The following is a 21562-nucleotide window of genomic DNA, read 5'->3' as shown; positions in this document are numbered from 1 at the left end:
GAGATCATTCTCAACTCACTAAATTAGAATCCACTGTGAATTATGAAAGCACAAACCCAATTTTCTACTCCTGGCACATCCAAAAATCTTTCATATCAGTATTTCTCTATAATTCTAAACTTAGGATGCATTTGGGACGGCTGCTATTTTCCCAAGTGAAGCTAGCCATCAGAAAGCTTCTGTTGGAAAAGCATGAATCTGTTTGGATAATCTGCTGTGATGATTTATTTCTGATGAAAAAAATTGTTTTGCCCTTATATATGTAATATATCAGAATAATTGTAATTTTCAAAATAAATATAACAAAAATAACATAAACAGGTCCTGCTACACACAAAAAAAAAAACCACGTTGGAGTGCAAAACTCTTTAATAATTAAAAAAGTGAGAAGTCTTTTCATGCATATAACTATAATAATGTGGACAAAAAAAAAAAAAACAAGCCTAGAATGACATTCATTTTTATGTCTTGACAATTTAAGTTTTTGGGATAATCTCCTCTCCACAACATCTCTCCAAACATGATCAATGACTGGGGCGAACTCATCTGTGCCATCAATCCAACGAAAATAATTATAATTTTTTAGTTGTCCTGTTTCTAGGACTATAATAAAATCTCCTACCATACCTGTCTTCCACTTTCAATTGGTAATCAACGCACCATGTGCCACAGTGGCAGAATGGAACTCTCATAGTATCGATTCTCTTGAACTAATGTTTCCTATGATTATAATACAATATGGATTCAATTGACAAAAAAAAATGATATGCAACATAAACATCAAGAAAATTAAACACTTTAAGAAAATGTAGAAAGGAAACATCAAGAAAACCTTAATGTAGGATGCTACAAAGTTTTAGAAAGTATGCATCTACAAAGCCAACGTATTGCTGAAAAAAGACATCATCAGCAAGAAGTCAGTACGTAATCCTACATAAATAAAATATATGCATGCATCAAAGCATTTGTAATCTCTTCTCTTAACTGGATCATCTCTTGTACGTCTTCTATCTCGAGCATTCGTATCAAAGTCCTCATCTGGCAATGAATGTCTGACCCGATGTTCTGATGCTTCCCTAGGTATGTAGGTAAGATCTTTATCTGAGACCTTGAATTCAATATCTTCTTGGGATAGATACCTTCATATAAAATTATAGAGTATTTTAGTTGCAACAACTATCTTGACTTGTTTTTGGATGGAGTACGTTGGCATATCTCAGAGCATAACCCACTTCTTCTTCCATACACTGAATGCTCTCTTGATAACGCTCTGTAATGAAGAGTGTCTTTTTTCACTAACATCTAAACAAAGACATTTGTAATAGGTCAAAACAATCTTTCATGGATATATTTTAAAAAGAGACAACAATCTTGTATTACTCTCCATAAAATGCTATTTCAGATTGCAGTATATAAAAATGATATGCAATTACTGATATAACAAGTAAACCAAGATATTTGTAATGACTCAAAATAATTTTTCCTAGATGTATTTTCAAAAGAACCAACACTGTTCATAATTCTCTACATAAAATGCTTTCACGTATTTAAGAGAAAGGGAATTACAATTACTGATCTAACATCTAAACTGAAATATTTACAGCTGGTCAGTACAATTTTTCATAGATATATTTTAAAAAGAATAAACAATGCTCATAATAATCTTCATAAATTGTTTTTCCATATTGAAAAAGTAGAAAAAAATGCAATTGCTGATTTAATAAGAAACTAAGATATTTGCAAAAACCTAAAAAAAAATATTCCTGGATATATCTTCAGAAGAACCAACACTACTCATAATACTCTCCATAAAATGTTTTTCCAATTTGAAGAAGAGGAAAGAAAATGCATTCAGGTCAAAATAAATTTTTGTGGATATATTTTAAAAAGAAACAACAGTGCTCGTAATATTCTCCAGAAAATGTTTTTCCATATTGAAAATGAGAAAAAAGAAATGCAATTAGTGATCTAACAAGTAAAGTGAGATATTTGCAAGAGCTAAAAATAATTTTTCCTAGATATATTTTAAATGAACCACATGTATCCCAATATTTTCTATAAAATGTTTTTTCCAGATTGAAGAAGAGAAACAGAAAATGCAATCACTGATCTAACATCTATATTGAGATACTTGTAACAGTTCAAAACAAATTTTCATGGATATTTTTCCAAAAGAACGAATGATGGTCTAATTGTTATCCATAAAATGCTTTTCCTGATTGAAGAAGAGAAAATTGAAATGCAACTGCTGATCTAATATGTAAATCAAGATATTTGTAATAAAAGAAGATGATTTATATCACCAACAGGTAAATCGAGAAGCACACAAAGAATAAGAGTTATACCATCAAAACTCCAAGACCACCAAAGCAACAAAATCACCGAAGCACTGAAATCATCTCAAACAACTAACAATTAAACCAAGAAACACATAGTTAAAAGAAATAACAAATTAAACCAATAAAATCAAACTACCATAACAGAGAGAATAAAATGAGTTATACATATAAAGAGAGTCAAAGAGAGGCGACGAAAGCGAGCACGGTTGGAGGGGAGAAGGAGATCAGGATTTTTCCCTAAAACTGCAGCGTAAGAGTAAGGGTTGGGGGCTAAAGGTGAATCAAGGCGTTTTATAATGGACATGGGAGAGAATACGATATTTCCAAAGGGATAGCGATGAGATTTTGCAGCAAAAACGGAGCCAAAGCCGTGGAGTGCACGCGCTCCCTCCATTCCTGTTTCTCTGTTCCATGGACGACCAACACTGAAAAGCAGCGAGAAAGCTCCCTAAAACGAGAAATATTTGCATACGTCTTACATACGCGGAGTTGCGTACATGTAGGTTACATTTAGATTACAAGAATGATTACTAGGGATATAACCTAAGTGTAACCTACCTGTATCTCCCGAATAATCTAATATGTACGCAACTTTGCATACGGCTTATGTATGCAAATATTTCTCAAAATAGCTTTTTCAAAATGTTAAGCATCCAATACACCACCCCAAACACAACTTAATATTTCTCTAAAATCTCAAATTTTCTATTTGAGTGAAGGGTAGATAATTATAATATCTATTTTTAAAAAAGTTCAATTCATGAAAGAAAGGCCTTATAATTTTTTTCTTGATTTTTCATGTAAGGAGTTATTAAAATATTTGTGCATGCAAATCGTTTTTTAATACTAGACTAAGAAGTAAAAAATTTTCCTTATCACCACAAAATTTTTAGTAACCGACAAAATTTACCCATAATTATGTTTGAATTGAGACAACCATTAACAACCTACTGTTAAGCCTATTTTTACTCTATACTAAACCAAATACTTTGAGACAATCTGAATATGATGTCCGTTGTAAGTAAAAGTGCTTTATGATGTAACTTCGGGTCATGAATTGAGAGATTGTTGTATTTCGATATAACTTTTTTCCATGAGCTCATATATCACATTATTTTTATCATTACAATCATGATCCAATCCAACTATACGAGATTAGGTGTAAGTCAAGCTGATTCGTGAGCTAGCTCAAAGTCGGCTTGAGAAGTGGCTTTTGTAAAGACGTGAACTGAGCTAGATGAGCTAGCAAGCCAAGCTCAAGCTAGCCCTGACCCAACTCTTTAGCTCATGAGCCGGCTCTTAAAAAATTATTAATATAAAATATATTAAAAATATATTAAATTTAAAGATTTCATCTTTAAAGTATTAAAAGTATTTAAAAATAATAGTTTATATTTTATATTAAGCGATATCATAGTTTATAATTACTCTTTTTATTTGTCATTTTATTATAGCACAATCTTAAATTTATATTATTTTCTCCCTTTTATAATAAACAAGTAAGTTAGTTCTAACTCCTAGACCTAAGCTTGAGTTCAAGCTCAAATTTGATAAAATTAATCATACGAACTCAAGTCAAGAATAACTCAAGCCCGACTCATTTACACGACCGCATGGAAATGCCATTCCGGAAATTATGAGAAAATATTTAATCTAGACGACGAATGACCGAAACCCCTTATAGAGATGAGATATGTCAAACACGAGTCATGGAAAACGACTCTTTAGAAGTCGACTTCCTAGACTCCAAATCACTGTAGAAAACAAGTGGGGCGCCATTACGCCATGACTCGAGCTTTACCTGGAACGTCAGTGAGATCTCGCATGAAGTAGGGCCCCGCTAAGCTCACATTATTCGCAGGCTAACGCCCTTCCTTGCTGCATCTTGGAGAGGTTCCATTGTCTGGTTGGTTGCCTGGAATGAATAATTAGATAGAGGAGAGAATGCCAGGCTGCCGGCCTTTCTCTTATTTTATTTGTGCTGTTTATGAATAATTCTAGACATGAAATCATGATCTCCAATCTCCTCACCAAGCTAAGAATATACGTTGATTATTCCTATCTTGGAAGCAAGAGTGTCGAATTGAACTTGGTTGGGTGCTTTAGCAGACATATCGACAGTTTCAGGTATTATCAGAGTGATAATTTCTTATTTTTTATTTTATTTTATAAAGTGTGTATCAATCTTGATATGCTTAGTCTTATCATGGTAGATAGGGTCTTTAGCAACGCTCTCTGTAGGTTGGTTGTAACACATCATAAGCTTTGATTTTTGACGCAATCAATTAGCCATGACCATGAATTAGCTTCAGTTGTACTTCAATAACTGCTTTCTTTCGCTTTCCCAAGTGGTTTAATTTTCACATATCAATAACCAATTGCTAGAAGTGAATCATTGATCAGTTATAGACCTCACCCAATCATTATCCGTAAAAATTTCAATGCACTATTTGTTCATTTCTTGAAAATATCTTTTTATGATGTATTTTAAAGATAGTTTAGCATGCCATATACAATATTAAAATGTTTTTCCTTATGATTATCCTCGTATTGACTGACTGCCCTAACTGGAAATTAGATTTTAGGCCTATAAGGACTGATGAGACAATAGTGTCCAACTTGCCTGTTTCAGAACAAGGACAACGTGAAAGCGGAGATGGCTTTTCAACTGTTGAGGGAAAATTAGGCAGCTCATTGACATTAGAGGATATCCAAAATGAGAAATTTAATTCCCAGGTAGAAGTTCACGGGGATTTATACAGTAAGGAAAATCTAAGCACAGGCTGTAATGATGAAGGAGATGGGTCAATGCACCAGCTTCATGTGTCTAATGGCTTTAATGTCCAAACAGAAGAAGAGGAAGCTTTTTCAGAAGATAAAGAAGTGGACCCTGTATTTGATGGAACAGAACGTCTTGAAATGGAAGCAACCGGTTCTCTTAGCTTATCTCCAGAACAAGACTCAGATCTGCAGGCCTCTGCTTGGCCAGAAAAAGCTGTTGCTTTTAAAAATTTTGTCAAGGACAAGGGATCAGTTGCAGTGTCGACTGTTCTACGTCGTCTTTCTGGCAAGAAGGATGACGATTATGAGGTGCATTGTGATGTGGAAGAGGATGAAGTTGCATTTAGGGGAATTAAAGAGGAAGAAGATTCAGGCACAGAATTTAAACTAAAGGACGTTTTAATGAAGGCAGGAGACATATCCACATGGAATCCTCTCAACTATATCAAGATTGGACGAGATGTAGATATACAAAACATGGTGGCACAAGCAGAAGAAGTCAATGATGGAAAGACTGTAGAAGAGCAAGCAATGAAGGGGAGAATTATTGTATACACAAAGCTGGGGTGTCAAGAATGCAGAGGGGTTAGGTTATTTATGCGTCAGAAGAAGCTTAGATATGTTGAAATTAATATTGATATTTATCCTAACAGAAAGCTGGAGTTGGAGAAAGCTACTGGATCCTCAAATGTTCCACTAGTGTACTTCAATGAGGTTCTGATAGGTGGTTTGGATGAATTGAAGCTCTTGGAGAAATCTGGTATGCTTGATGAAAGGATTAATGCCCTTGCAAAGGATGAACCATCATCTGCAGCTCCTTTGCCACCATTGCCTGGTGAAGATGATGTCACCGGTAGTGGAAAGATTGATGAGTTGGCTACCATTGTCAGAAAGATGAAAGAGTCCATCGTCGTTAAGGATAGGTTCTACAAGATGAGAAGATTCATTAGGTGCTTTCTTGCCTCCGAAGCTGTGGATTTCCTGGCAGAGGATCAATATCTTGAAAGAGAAGATGTTAGTTGACCATCTCATATAAAATTTTATTTAAAAATCATTCAATATACTATTTTTCCATGAGAAATTCATGTCTTTCTTTATGTTCCTTACAAAATAGTTTGAAGCTTCTACCTTATAGACTAGTTTAACAACTATGATACTTGATTGTTAACTTTTGGCTTAAAAACACAGGACAAGAATATTTCATTTTTCTTTTTTCCTTCGGTATTAAGAGGTGCATATATGAAGAGACAGCCTAGAATAGATAAAAACAAACTAGACATAAGAATAAAGAATCAAAAATAGTAATTATGCGGTGAATTCAAAATTTTTATTCTCCATCTTACAGAAAGTTGAGAAAGCAAATTAAGGAATTAGTTTGGGAGAAGGTGGATTTTCCAGAACTAATCCTTTAGGAGTCAGCGTATTAGCTACAGGGAGTTATTGCCATGCAGCACGAATAAGCAGTTTTTCATCTTGGAGAGGTTCAATAGTTGGCTGGGCAGCAGGGATTTATTTGGTTTCCTTCTCGGAGAGATTCTGCAACTGGTAGAGTGACTTTTTTTGCTGATTTATAGCTTTCAGTTGCGTGCTGCATCTTGGAGAGGTTCCATTGTCTGGTTGGTTGCCTGGAATGAATAATTAGATAGAGGAGAGAATGCCAGGCTGCCGGCCTTTCTCTTATTTTATTTGTGCTGTTTATGAATAATTCTAGACATGAAATCATGATCTCCAATCTCCTCACCAAGCTAAGAATATACGTTGATTATTCCTATCTTGGAAGCAAGAGTGTCGAATTGAACTTGGTTGGGTGCTTTAGCAGACATATCGACAGTTTCAGGTATTATCAGAGTGATAATTTCTTATTTTTTATTTTATTTTATAAAGTGTGTATCAATCTTGATATGCTTAGTCTTATCATGGTAGATAGGGTCTTTAGCAACGCTCTCTGTAGGTTGGTTGTAACACATCATAAGCTTTGATTTTTGACGCAATCAATTAGCCATGACCATGAATTAGCTTCAGTTGTACTTCAATAACTGCTTTCTTTCGCTTTCCCAAGTGGTTTAATTTTCACATATCAATAACCAATTGCTAGAAGTGAATCATTGATCAGTTATAGACCTCACCCAATCATTATCCGTAAAAATTTCAATGCACTATTTGTTCATTTCTTGAAAGTATCTTTTTATGATGTATTTTAAAGATAGTTTAGCATGCCGTATACAATATTAAAATGTTTTTCTTATGATAATCCTCGTATTGACTGACTGCACTAACTGGAAATTAGATTTTAGGCCTATTATAAGAGAGATGGATCAATTTCTATACCAATATTTGGTATTTTCTTTTGTCAACAAGTTCTGAATCTTTCTTAGTTTCGGCTTTGTTTGGAGGGATCTGTTGGAATGTTTGTAGGCTTACATCATAGTATGCCAGTTTCTGTTCAGAGACAGATATCCCATTGCTCAAATTTGCTATTTCTTTGTTTAATAATTATTTTAATGAACCAAGATCCACATTTCAGATTTATTTGTCTAGAGATCATTCAACATGTTTGTCTCATCTTAATGATATGCTGTCACAATGATATCACATATGCAATTCCTGCATTAATTTTATCTTTAGTTGATGTTTTTATAAGTAAATCATGGTTGCATTATCATTGACAGTACTAATATTGACTTTAAATCACTACGGCGAATCTCTTGATCTAGGCTCTTGATGATTGTTTTATGCTATATAATAATTTTTAGAGTGTGCAAACTTGGTTTTTATTTTTAGTGGTCTCAAATTCAGAAAGTATAACACTTTTTAACTTTTTATAAGTTTTTTATTTTAACAGATATTTTTTACTTGATGTTAGTGAAATAATCAATTTTAATCTTGCCACTAGGCCACAACTTGACTTAGAATCAATTTAATAAGTTTGAGTGAAAACTTTCACAACTCATCTTGCTTTGTATGTTCAATAATTCCATTAACTTTGAATCTCATATTGATGAACGTTTTGAATTTGATGGGTTTTTTTTTCATGGGGAAATTTTGAAAGTTTTAATGTATCATTTATTTTAAGGTCCTTAATTTCTTCATGAGCCACATTTCTCTATTTAGGTATCTTTAAGGCTTCTTGAATATTATTAGGAATTCTAATGCAAGAAAAATTCATGATAAAAGCATGAAACTTAGGAGATACTTTGTCATAAGAAATATAACTAATTGGGTGTTTTATGCAAGCCCTTATGTTTTTACTAGAGCAATAGAAATATTTAGATTATCCTCGGAGTCAATTTTGCGTTGCGGAATGGTATCAGAACTTGGGTTAGGCATAAAGTTTAGTTTCACTTTGTCAATTGAAAATTTGATCATTTAGAATAGGAATTTTTTTTGTATCTTGCTCATTTTGTGATCTTTGAAGCTTTCAGGGTATTCGAAAGAGAGTGATTCATGTGTGTGGGAAGTATGTTTGGAAGGAGTGTAGATTTAGATAAGATAGGGCTGATATTATTACAATACTCATGTTCAAATAGTGAGTTGGTGTTCCCCCCTGACAATATTGGAAAAGAAAGATTTGTTTTGAAAAAAGTCACATTCTTGACAATGTAGTATTTTTCAGTAATGGCAGAATAATATTGGTACAATTGTTGGCATGGATAGAAGCCAACAATGATACATTTTATGGGTTTTCAAGTCAAAATTGCTTCTTTAATGAGGAGTATGAGAAACAATGAGAGAGGTGCCAATTATCTCGAGAGGAATGGTGAAGAGATGAGTTTGGTTTTGGGATATGTTGGGTGAAATTTTAATTTAAAATTTTTGATGGCATACAATTATTGACTGATGCAATGGTAAAGAAAGCATCTCTCTAATAATAATTTGAGACATTAGTGATCATAACTGATTGAATAACCTTTGTAAGATGTGGAACGTTGGTGATCATAGTATTTTTTTCCTATTGTCAGTTTTGAAAGTTTGAATTTAGGTTTTAAATTAAGTTTGTATTAAAGAGTGCAGTTTTAGAAAAGTAAAACTTGTTTCACATTTATCTTTTATTAGCAGAATTCAATTCATTTTGGTATGAATATCTATAAAAGTTAAAAATTACCTAGCACATGCGATACTGTTTACATGAGATAGTCCCAAAATGTCATTATGGAAGACAACAAAATGTCGTGCGGCTTTATCTGAATGACCTGGATTAGTATTTGAGTTTTTTACGAAATTGATAAGTTTCTCATTGGAATGCTTTAGAATTTGTATTGATGAATTCAGAGAGTAAAAATTTTTTAAGGTGCATGAAATCGGGATGTCAAAATTGAAAGTGCCACAATATTATTGTATTTTGTTAGAGCAAGATGCATGCCGAGCTTGTTTTAGTTTCATTTCAGGATTTTCTTTAACATTCAAAAGTGGAGGTTAATATTTTCGTTAACGTTACTTTATCCTTCTTGATACTACATCCTTGAATTCATAGAGTAGAAAAAAAAATTGTGACACGGTTCATTTCATTGATAATTTTATTGATTGATATAATAATGCAGGAAAGTTTACAAACCTAGAGACTTTAGTTAAAAGTCAGGGAGCAAGTGGCATTGATAGTCCTAATAAAAAGTATGTGAAATACTAACCTTGATTGTCTAGTTCTTCGAATAAGGATGAAGTGTGTGAAATAAAGAGACATTCTCTTTCATATAACTAGAGGCTATAGAGTCCACAATTCAAGGTTTTTAGATTTTTATTTTGGATGCTAAAGGTATTCAAAATCATATCTTTTTGAGCAATTGTATTGATGGTGATTTAAGATGCTGGCAGATTTGATTTGAGATTAATAGCTGACAAATTGGAGAAGGTTTCTTGGATACCGCGTATGTGATTGAATCTTAATTTATAGCCGGAGTGGAATCGTAGGAATAGCTGCTTGCTAAGTCCATTTATTGTTTAAACGCCATCATGGTTTAAAGCGGGCGAAGATTTTAAATAATAAGAGATTTTATGAGAAAGAGTTTGAAATATGAGATGAATTGGTAGACAAAGACGGATGTCTCTGATACCATATTGAAAAATAGAGGCGAAGAATACAACATTTTTCCCATTCCTTGGGTATTAACACATGAGGAATATATAGATATAATATGTATAGCCTTGGATAGGAAGAAATAAAGTAGGCAAAGAAAAAAGTATGAAAAAATCAATCATTACATCCAGGATTTTTATTGTCCATCATAAGGGGAACTAAGGCATAGTTTCCAAAATTGAGATTTTTTGCCACAGTGAACTCTATCAGAAGCCCTTAATAATGGTGAGTTAATTGTTGTGCAACAGTGAATCAACAGTTTTTCATCTCGCAGAGGGAAATTATTTTGTTTTTTTTTGGAGAGTTCCTACAGTTGGGAAGCAATTTTTGTGTTTATTTTTAAATTTCTAGTTTTAGGAAGAAGCTTTCAAAAATGGCTGGGAACCAGTCCACCAAGTTGGTTGCCTAGAATATTGGCTCGTTTTAGCTTTATATCAAAAAAAAAAAGATACAGAAACTCAATAAAATATAAAACAAATTTAAAACATGCAGAAAACAAGTAGCTAGGGACGAGTCAGTTTAGTCCTGGCTCTTCCTCTAGTTTTAGGAGCGGAAGCAGATAACAAACTTTGAAAAATCTTGCCATTGCCAGGAGCCACCAAAGTATCATCCATTAAGTTTCCAAGTTGGAGTGAGCCCCGCCTTCTTCTTCCGCCGAGAAGTGTAAACCTGTCATTCTTCATCTAAAGATTGGCTCATGTGATCCTCGATCTGATTTGATGTTAGCAACGCAGGAGGAAAGGCATTCGTTGCCACCGCGATAGGTTCCCGTGTATGTGAAGTGTGAATTGTTACCTCTGCACCTGATGCTTCTTGAATAGGAGCTGCGAGACTATCCTGATTTTTAGTTTGAACATTATCCTTTGTAATATGGTCGGGAGAAGAGATTTCAGGGGCAGACACCAACTCCTGTCTTGTGGTGATTCCCTCCTCAAGTTGGTTGTTATCATGTTTGTTGGGATCGCGTTCAGGCACATGGGGTGCACTAATATTGTGTTCCTGCTTTTGGCTATTGGTTCTCAACTGTGGTGCAATCTGAAATATTTCTTCTGCGGGTGTCCAAACATCTTGTAGTGCTTGCAGTAGTATGGTTTTTGTTCCATAGTGATTTTTTGTCAATAACCATTGTGAGCAGATCCAAGCCAGACTTCTTCTACATCTGGTAATGTAATATCTCGTTCAATCAAAATCTTTGCAATATATGGTCTTGAGAAATGAACTGTAGATAAATCTATCTGCAAAAGTTTTCTAAGGATAGTCCTAATTGCATATAAAATTGGTGGGTCAAAGAAATGAAGCTTGAGTTCAGGTAATGAGAACCAGATAAGTGCAATTAGGGGTTTTTGACTGGGATCAAAATTGGGGTTCCATTTGAGCAATTTCATATGTTTGCCCTCAATTGTGATGAATTTCTTTGAGAAAATTCTCGTGTAATCATCTTTTGTGCTCAACTGTATCATAACATGCTTCTGTCAAAATGACCCATCTGCCAATCCCCAGCCAATTTGAAATTTTCAAAAATCTTTCTGATGATCTCAATCTTATGGCAACCTAATTGGAACTTTCAAACTAGTGTAAATTTATTTTTTCCTGCACGATTTGAAATTTCAGCGTCAAAAAAGAAAATTGCCGGTTTGCTCGCCTTTTTCTCTGTTTTTTTTATGAGATTGCAATCGTCATTTTCTGCAACAAAATCATGGTAAATCTGCAGGAATACCGCACTATCTGCAAGGTGAAAAGGGGAGCTGCATTTGTGAACCACTGTAGCATAGGAGGGTTTGGCGGAATTATCACCGGCGAGGGCCGCGGCGTAGGAGCCCTGAGGTCATTACTGCAGCCAGTGCCAAACTGCAACACAATGAGAAGCTGCACGAGTGTCGAACAGCTCTGTTGTAGACGGCAGAGGCAGAGGCAGAGGCAGAGGCAGAGCCGAGTAGATATGTATATGTATATAGATATGTATATGTATATGTATGTATATATATATATAAATAAAAAAATCTAAGGGCTGATATATTAAAGATAAAGATACAGATAAGTTTGTATGGGTGGGCCTAAACACCCAACCCACACGGTACAACACACAAAAAAAATGTAAAAGATGGGTATATATAGAAATAAAAAGAAACCCAAAAATCACCCAGGTGTTGAAAAGTGTGGGTCATCCCAATCTAGTCTTGCATCTGGCTCTAGTTATCGGTAGTGATCCAGCTAGCAGATTGGTAAAGTGCTGACCATTACCCGTAGTAACCAAAGTATCGTTCATAAGACTCCTGAGTTCTAGTAGATCTCCATTATTCTTCTTCCTCCTGGAAGTGTAAACTTGTCATTCCTCACTGTCATTACTCCTCCGAAGAATCTGCCTGATAGAGTCATGCTGAATCAGAAGGAACGTTAGTACCCACAAGGTTCTACAATATGAAAAGTGTGAGTTGCCGCTACACCGGTTACTTCTTGAAGAAGTGGAGCTGCGAGGTTCTCATGATTATCGGTCTGAAAACTATCATTTATAGGCAATAGTCCATCAGAATTGTTTTGTATGGAGTTTGTAGGTGCCAACATCACATCACTCGCAGTAACAGTAACAACAGTGTCATAGGAGGGTCCTTAGATGCAACAAACACCTCATGTCTGGTAATATCATCCTCAGGTGGAACTAAAATGTCCACAGCAGTGGGGTTAAACTCATCCTTATTCACTTGACCCTTAGATTTCAAATTATGATGAAATTTGTGGCATTTAACAAGGATATGACCAAACATCTTATAGTGGGTACAATATGGAGGTTTGTGTTCCATGACGATTTGTTGCCAATAACCATTATAGGTTGTGCCCAACCAGACTTCAGTAACATCTGGTAAATTAATATCATTTTTCACAAGTATTCTGGCCATCGAGGGTCTAGTTAGATTGAAAGTGGGCAGATCTAGTTTTAAAGGATCCCCAAGGATGACCCCAATAGAGTAGAGAACCTGATGGTGAAAAAAATGCAGCTTGAGACAAGGTAAACTAAACCATACAGGTACAGTGAGAGTTTCATAATTTGGGTCGAAATTAGGAGACCACTTGAGCAACTTCATTGATTTGCCTTCGATATTAAAATATTTCTTGAAAAAAATTCTGGTGTAGTATTCGGCCACTGTTAGTTGGATCAACACATGTCTCCTATCTATGAGTTTCACTTTCCACTTGCCTACTAGCTTAAGATCATCAACACTTTTTCTGATAACCTTCATAGGAGGGTGTCTCCGCTGAAATTTTTCAATAAGAGCAAACTTGAATTTTTTCGTCATGGTAGAAATTTTTGTTTCAGAGAAAAAGTCCCCACTGAAATTTTTCAATAAGAGCAAACTTGAATTTTTCCGTCATGGTAGAAATTTCTGTTTCAGAGAAAAAAGATTGCATATTTTTCGCCTTTCCTGCTTTTCTTTTTAATAAAAAGACAATCATTTGTACTCTTACGAGATTCCTTATATCTTGAGGGGAGTACCACTGTGGACTCTACTTGAGGGTTACCCACCACGTGAGCAAAAAAAACTTTGTCCGGCTAAACCAAACAAGGAGGCGCCATCAGAGCAAGGAGAGCTGTCGGAGTTAAGCTACAGCAAAGTTGCTGCGGCAGGAACAGTGAGAAGCTTCACGAGCAGACGGAAACGTGAAGCTTCGAGAGTCATCGAGCAGACGAACCCCGCGCTGAGCGACGCCGAGCAGACTTGTTGAGCAGAGAGATAGACTCGTCGAGCAGACGCAGGCGAACGTCGAGCAGCAGAACGCTGACGAGGCGAGCGCGAGCCGACGAAGCAGAAAGGTCGAGCGACAGAATCAATGACGATCGCCATTCAAAACCCTAGCAAAGCAGTCGTCCGTCATTATATATATATATATAACAACTTGTGTGGTCATGTGGTGCTGTGACTTTTATTGCACAAAATTAGTGCAGGTTCCAGTCTAACACTTTGCATCTATTTTTTTAATTAATTTTAACAAGCCAATTTTGAGCCGACACGAGCCAAACATGAACAAGAATATTTAAATCGAGGCGAGCACGAACATCTTGTTCAGGAGCCAATTTTAAACGAGCCGAACAAGCGCCAAGCTTGAGCTTGACCTAGCTCGGCTCGTTTACAACCCTAGTTGTACAGCTCATGCTATTTAAAAAGATCTAATTTTAAGGAATGAGGCTATAAAAATTAGTTAAAATCCAATATTGTTATATAGATACTTTCATGTCCTTTTTAATTCTTAAATTGGAAACAAGAAAGGTGAACCTGTATAATTTTTTTATGTGGATTTTCATCGATAACACTTAATTCGTCTCAGTTTTGCATATTTAACATCTATAGATTCCATTCACCTACCGCTCTATTCTAACCGCACTAAGATAGACGTTGTTCATTAGATTGGTGCAAGGAGATAAGTGATCATCTAGTATGAGGTAGAAGCTATTATATTGTCGAGATGGCGTCACAAGTGGTATTGCCTGTCGAATAGAACTGCCCTATCTGGATTGAAGGATTCAATTAGGTAGTTGTTGGTGTCTTTGTGGATTGATGAGTATTTTGTATTAGTGAGAATGGCTAGAATGGTGAAGAGTGATTTTGTGCTTATTTAGAAGCATAAGGAGTTGCGCATGAGAAAAAATATTGATAAAGACGACCATGTAGCTCTATCAGAAGGATCAAATGAGAAGAAGTATTTGTATAGTTCTTGTGGATCAGTAATGGTACGACTTGTAGTACCATAAAATCTGTTGTCAAATATGAAAAATAGCCTAAAGTTGAATGTTTAGCTAGCTTGAACACACGCTACCAATATCGTCAAACTGGCTATGGCTAGTATTTCGCTGTGCTTAGCCATTAGACTTTCAAGAAACAAAAATTAATTGAAGCTTATTTTTAGGAGACTGAAGGTGGACAAACGAGGATAAAATCAATCGTTTCAACTCCTACTTAAAGACAACCAAGGCAGTATGTTCGACTATGAGTTTATGCCCTTACTCATAAAGAGCTTGAAGTACTTATTTTTGTGGATATTGATATTGAAAATAATTGATCAAGTGCTGTTATAGCCAGTAGTATATTAAAATGTCATCTTACATGAACAATCTTTCTACAATAAGTTAGAAGCGTGTTTGAAATTGATGCTCATTCTGTGTGATTTTTATTTGGTGTGATTTTCTGATAGTTCTAGAAATGCATAGCCTTCCCTTTTTGTCATATATTGGCAAATGCGTCATCCCAGTCATATGTAATGAGCCATAGTATACAAGTTTGGATGATGTACTTTTTTTAAGTGGCGAAGATTGTAATGTCTAGTAATATTGAATCGGCTAGGATGGATTCATGCTGTTACACATGGAGAAAAAAGGGAGATGCAACAGAAGATGAATCGAGGTGGTAGGAGGTTGGTTCATTGGTTATTAAAAGCATCGAAAGATGAAGACAAAGGGCTGGGCAAAGACAAAATAAAGGGATATTGGGCGAGTCTGGATAGGAGACGATGGTGTTTGAGGGATCAATCTTTGTGTGATCGATATCGAGTAACGAGTTTGGGAAGGCTTAGCAAGTTTGATTGTTGGCAAGCACGGGCAACACAAGATAAAGCAATGATTTATAATTCCGCATGGAAGCGACAGACATCGGGCTCGAACAGAGCACATGAGCAGCGATGCACGAAAATAAATAGGAACAAAGGGCATCCAAGTGCATTCATGTGCATGCAGCAGACAAAAATGACATTTATCATGTCACTCGCAAGCTAGGAGCTATAACAAGCTTGAGTAAACCAACATGTTCTAACAAGCGTGGCTGAAGGTGATGATGATAGGAGTTAACATAAATTTTACCTTCTCTGTACCGGACGGGAGCAAATTAAGCTTCAATGGATTTAATTAAAGGTTTTAAGGGAAATGAATTCTAAATTAATTAAATTTCATTTATGTTTAAATGATTTTCTTAATAATAATATACAGTAAAAACTGTTAAATTTGTAAAAAATATTAGACATTAACTTGAAGAATTTAAGGGTTTGATTTATGCAAGTGAATACAAATAATTATAATAATAATTAGGATTAAATTTATAAAAAATTAAAAAATCTTCATTTATAATAGTTATTAAAATTTAAAGATTGATTTCATTGTTCGATAATCTATTCTCTCTTTGAAAATTCCAAGAATTCGAACCCGGACCAGGTCATGACAGTTGAGGATAGTTTGTGTTCTTGGATGTGAAATTTGAATTTATTTTCCTGTTTCTTAGTTGTTATTCGATTTTTTCTTAAAACTTGTTCTCTTTTTCATGTAGGCGGTTGAATTGGGAAGGAAGCTGCTCAGCCAGCACTTCTTCAGACATGTACTTGAGTAAGTTTTTTGAATAGCAATATCTTCGTTCTTTTGTATTGTGGAATTGATTTGGGGCTATACTTTTTCCTGTTAGTTGTAGTTATGTTTCATTACTACATTTTCCTTTGACTTGCAGCGACGACATCTTTGAAGATGCAAGCCACTTGTATCGTTTTTTGGAAGATGACCCTACCATAATGACTCAATGCTACAATGTTTCAAGGGACAGAATTGATGTTCAACCTAAGCCTATAATTGAAATCTCGTCAAACTTAAGATTGCTGTCCTATGGTATTTTTGAGGCTTATGTATCTGACGGTGGAAATAATGTTGACTACAACAGCATTCATCATTCTGAGGAGTTCAAAAGGTGGGCTTCAAACTTACCATAAAGAGAATAGTGAAACCTTGGTGAATAAAATGTGGGCTTGTAACTTAATCTTTGCTGCGATGGTACCTTTCATTTTCCCTCATTTTCAATAATTTTTTTTAAGCTTTTCTAATTATCCAGAAATAATCCATTCTGCTCAGTAGTTATATGACTTTAAGCAGCCTTCTTTCCTCTGCAGAATTTTTTTTTCTACCCAGAATTTCAGCAGACACCCTTCAACTATGAAGACATCAGAATTGACCAAAACTTTGTATTCTGGTCTTTTGCGGCCTCTTGTGAAGACTAAATCTAAGCCCATATACTTTGTCATCTGTGGACATTTTGGTTTGATTTGCCATCATTCAATTCTTCCTACCAAACTTCTGTTTAACTGGCTGCATCATTTGATTCCCATAGATCATGCATTTAATATTTTTTTATAATTTACATTTTGCATTTGCATCTCCATCTGAATAACTTGATTTTGTGGTGAGTTTCTTTTTTTTTAACGAAGTGTGAAGTAGAGGAATTTAATAAAAGAAAGCTTAATTTTGATGGTTTTAACTCCTTTTTTTCTTTTTCTTTTTTTTTTTTTTGCATGGAGTTGGCTGGAGTTATCTATAACACCAACTGTGTTTTTTTTTTTTTCTCTATATTTTCTTTATTGCTTCTTTTTTCTCTGAGGGATGCCCTGTAAGCGTTGGCCGTAGCTTAAGCGGGACCTATCAGTTACCTGTAAGCTACACATTAGGAATGCATTGACGAATTGATGATGGTGGTCAAGAGCATGGCTTTCCCAAAACTAAATACAAATGTTGTTTGACTTGTCTAGATTTTTTGGTAGGTACCTAAGAGTTATAGAGGAGCTTGAAAGAGTTGATTTGGAGATCCTATCAAGGGAAGAAAAGCTTGCATTTTTCATAAACCTATATAACATGATGGTTATTCATGCCATATCTATATATGGTTTCCCTGTTGGACCCTTGGATAGGAAAAAGTTTTTAGGAGATTTCAAGTATGTTATAGGCGGATGCTCCTACTCCTTATCTGCTATACAGAATGGTGTTCTACGAGGCAACCAACGGCCTCCATACAACCTCACCAAGCCTTTTGGTCCTAAAGACAAACGTTCCAAGGTAATTTTTTTTCAACAATATATTTTATTCTTTCAATCATTCTCTACTATCTTCAAATATTCCCAATCTAAAGCATTGTTTTTTCAAATAAGCTCACTTGCCAGATTAGTTGGTTCCAACTGTTTGATACCTGTATTGCTCCTTTCTGTAAAACCAAAACTTACATTTTAAACAAAATTTTTGGAGGAATTATTATCATCAACTTGTCTTAGCTATATCCATAGATTGCCCTTAGCGATGTCCGTTAGAATCCTGATATATACATATGTTAGCACACCCAAACGTGATAATAAAAAATGCAGATAATTATTTGGGCTTTGCTCGTCAATTCATTTACAAATGCATAAGTTTTGTAATGATTTTCAACATACGTGGGAAGCCCTTACGGCCATCAAGATCTAAGCTTTCATCAATCATCATTTGAAATAGCTTATTAGTATAGAGTCACAATGGAACATAAGCAGATGCTTGAATCGAAGAGAGGGGAAGAAGGGGAGAGGAAGTAATCCGTGCAAACTACTTTGGTTCTTGGAGGACATGTTCACAATTAATAATGCATTTTTTCATCAATAATTGTAAAACTCCTTGCTCTTAGATCTCTATTTATTGTTTTAGGGTATTTTTTTTGACCTTTTATTGTCGGTCAAGTTTTCATTTTTTTTAATGCTGAAAGCAGAAATTTCATGATAGATGTATTGCTCCGATCAACACAGTACTTTTTTTGTTTGAATCAGGTGGCTCTTCCCTACCCAGAACCGCTGGTACACTTTGCATTGGTATCTGGCACCCGTTCTGGGCCTGCTCTGAGGTGTTATTCACCCAACGACATAGACAAAGAACTTGTTGAGGCTGCACGCGTATTTCTGAGGAATGGAGGGGTTGTTCTCGATGCTGAAGCCAAGGTTGTCTCAGTCAGCAAGATTCTGCGGTGGTAAGATACAATCCATTCACATTTTAGCGCCCCTTTTGACAATTTTTTAGATCCAAAATTGTACATTAGAAATACGTCTGCATCGATCTTGAGAAAATCTGATGGATGGTGTGAGGAGGGTTGTTGTACAATCATTCGTCATTACGCAAGTCGACCTCTAGAGCCAACCGAATGAAGGACTGGCCGACCAAAGGAACACCGCACCCCACATTGATGCCTACAAATCGGCATTTGCCATTGGAAAATTGTCAGCAACCTCTTGGAGGAAACACCTTTTATGGACTCATCGGCCAAATGAAGTTTGACCGTCAGATTACGATAATGAATCCTCCGCCTGATGGAATAATCCTTCCCAAGGGTAATGAGTCTTCCCAACGGGTCTCCTCGAAAAAGGCAGCCGAAGCTCGTTCAACCGACCGAATAACTTATGGCCAACCGAATGAATGCCGATCTGACAGTTATAAATACGGAGTCATGCCAAGGACAATTACAAATATGAAACGAATCCAACACTAGTATAAGGTCAAAATATGTCAGATTCAGTTACAAATATGTAAAAGTGTAACGGTTCATAAATGATGGTAACGACCCCATTTAAGGGTATAATCGTGTAATTTGATAGACCTCACCTACGATTTATAAATAGGAGGGTGTTTTCACTAAAGGGGGACTATTGCAAATTTTTTTAAAAAATTGGGCATTATTTATTTTATCTCTTTTTTCTTTCCTTTGACTAATGCTCTATTCATTAGGTGTGATCTATATGACAATTTAGAATCCAATATCCTAAAAGGTGTGGTGAACGCGGAGTCATTTCTTCAACAAGACGAGGAGCACATCAGGGTGAAGGAACACATCAAGGAGAAGCCTCCAATGTGGACTTCGTTCGGGAATTTGTGCAAAAACTAATTCAAGAATTCCATGATCGGATGGCTTGTCAAATTGTGGAATTGTCCCGAGTGTTGCTTGAAGGAAGGGTGCAGCCTCTCCCGCAACTTGATCCACCAGCACCCAAAGCCCAAGCTCAATTGATGGCCCAAGCCTTTGAGCGAGTAGAAGTGCTCCATTGCCAGAACAATGCTAGATCTGTGCCAGAGGGGGGACCGCGACCTGAAGCGATATAAGTCCATCGTCGGTTGGAGAATGCGTTCACCCCAGCCCCCAGAAAAGTTTAAGGTTCCCTCCTTGGAATTGTGCAAGGGTTGGAGTAACCCTGGTGACTAGATTGCTTTCTTTGAGTCGATAATCTCCTTCTTAAAATCTCTGAAGCATTAAAGTGTCTGTTGTTCTATGCCACTTTGAGAGATTTCCCTCCCATGTGGTTTACCGGACTCCCCGTGAGAACTATTAATTCCTTCTAAGACTTAAGAAAGTTTTTGGCACAGTTCGCTAGCGCCCAAAAGTCACGAAAGGATTTAGATTCTTTTTGGTATGTGAAACAATGACCAAATGAGAGCACTCAGACATATGTTACAAGGTTCCAGAAAGAGATGCTCAAGGTGTGGAACCTAGAGCCGACAGTTGTTAAGACTGCACTGGCACAAGGACTGAATAGTCCACATTTTAGATTGTTTTTGGGTTTACTGAAACTCGAGGCATTGGTTGAACTCCTGGAGTTAGATAATGATCACATTGCGGTCGAGGAGTATATTAACCAGTTGGGAAGCATTTTAGATTGTTTTCCGAAGCTTTTAGGAGGAGAATTTCTTTGGGAGTATATTAACCAGTTGGAGCTACTTTACCTTTTTTTGTTTTAAATTCGCATCAAGAAAGAGGTATTCTTCCCCTCTCCTTTGTTTTTTTTTTTTTTGCATTATTTCGGATGGCATGAAGTATGAAAGTTTATTTTGAGGTTTAAACATGAATATTTGCTTTGGTTGGTGAGAAATGAAGCATATACATATATATGTGGGTCACCTCTACTTTTCCTTACTTGAAACACTTGTAAACATGGCTAGTGTGGTCTTGGAATGCATTTTACTTTTTAGAAATACATTTGAAAAGAGCATGTTTGGGCTTATGTTCTATTTCCTCTTGCTGCCCCCTTGTTGAAATATATGTTGGAAATTACTTTTAAGAGTTGGAAAATTATGTTTGGGGCTCACATCTTGCTTCTCTTGCTGCCCCTTGATGGAATATATGCTGGAAATTACTTTTAAGAGTTGGAAAATCATGTTTGGGGCTCACATCTTGCTTCTCTTGCTGCCCTTGATGGAATATATGCTGGAAATTACTTTTAAGAGTTGGAACTTCTTGCTTTCCTTGTTTCCCCCTATTCAAATATAAGTTGGAAATGAAATGTTGAGGTCTTTTATTCTTGTTATTTTAGAATCAAAGAAGTGCTATAATTCATTTCAATACTGAGAAATATTTGGGCTTTAAGTATTTATTACACTTATCTATTTCATGTTATCAATTCATGCTTAAAACATGGGATGGAGTGCAAGAAATTTTTTTTTTAAAAAAGTCTGAGAACTTATAAAATCTAATTTTTATGGCTTTGTTTGGACCCATTTAGTGAGTTCGATCTATCTGGAATACTTCTATTTTGCTTCCTTTTTGCTGGATTTGGTTTGCCCCTTGTGATAGGC

The 21562-nt window shown here is 35.7% G+C and overlaps 1 protein-coding gene across 1 annotated transcript; it reads left to right on the top strand.

The window, feature by feature from the left end:
- Nucleotides 1-4874: 4874 nt before the first annotated feature.
- On the top strand, nucleotides 4875-18971 carry LOC110021615 (the record flags this gene model as incomplete). Its single annotated transcript, XM_020720176.1, is given in 5 exon segments — nucleotides 4875-6134; nucleotides 16497-16552; nucleotides 16671-16904; nucleotides 17737-18040; nucleotides 18775-18971. Coding segments are annotated over 5 exon segments (2051 nt in total), but the record flags the coding sequence as incomplete, so codon positions are not given.
- Nucleotides 18972-21562: the final 2591 nt, after the last annotated feature.

Source organism: Phalaenopsis equestris, unplaced genomic scaffold (assembly GCF_001263595.1).
Source record: "Phalaenopsis equestris unplaced genomic scaffold, ASM126359v1 Scaffold000136, whole genome shotgun sequence".
NCBI classification, from domain to species: Eukaryota; Viridiplantae; Streptophyta; class Magnoliopsida; order Asparagales; family Orchidaceae; genus Phalaenopsis; species Phalaenopsis equestris.
Note: the sequence above shows the minus strand (reverse complement) of the source record. Positions and strands in the feature narration are given on the sequence as shown.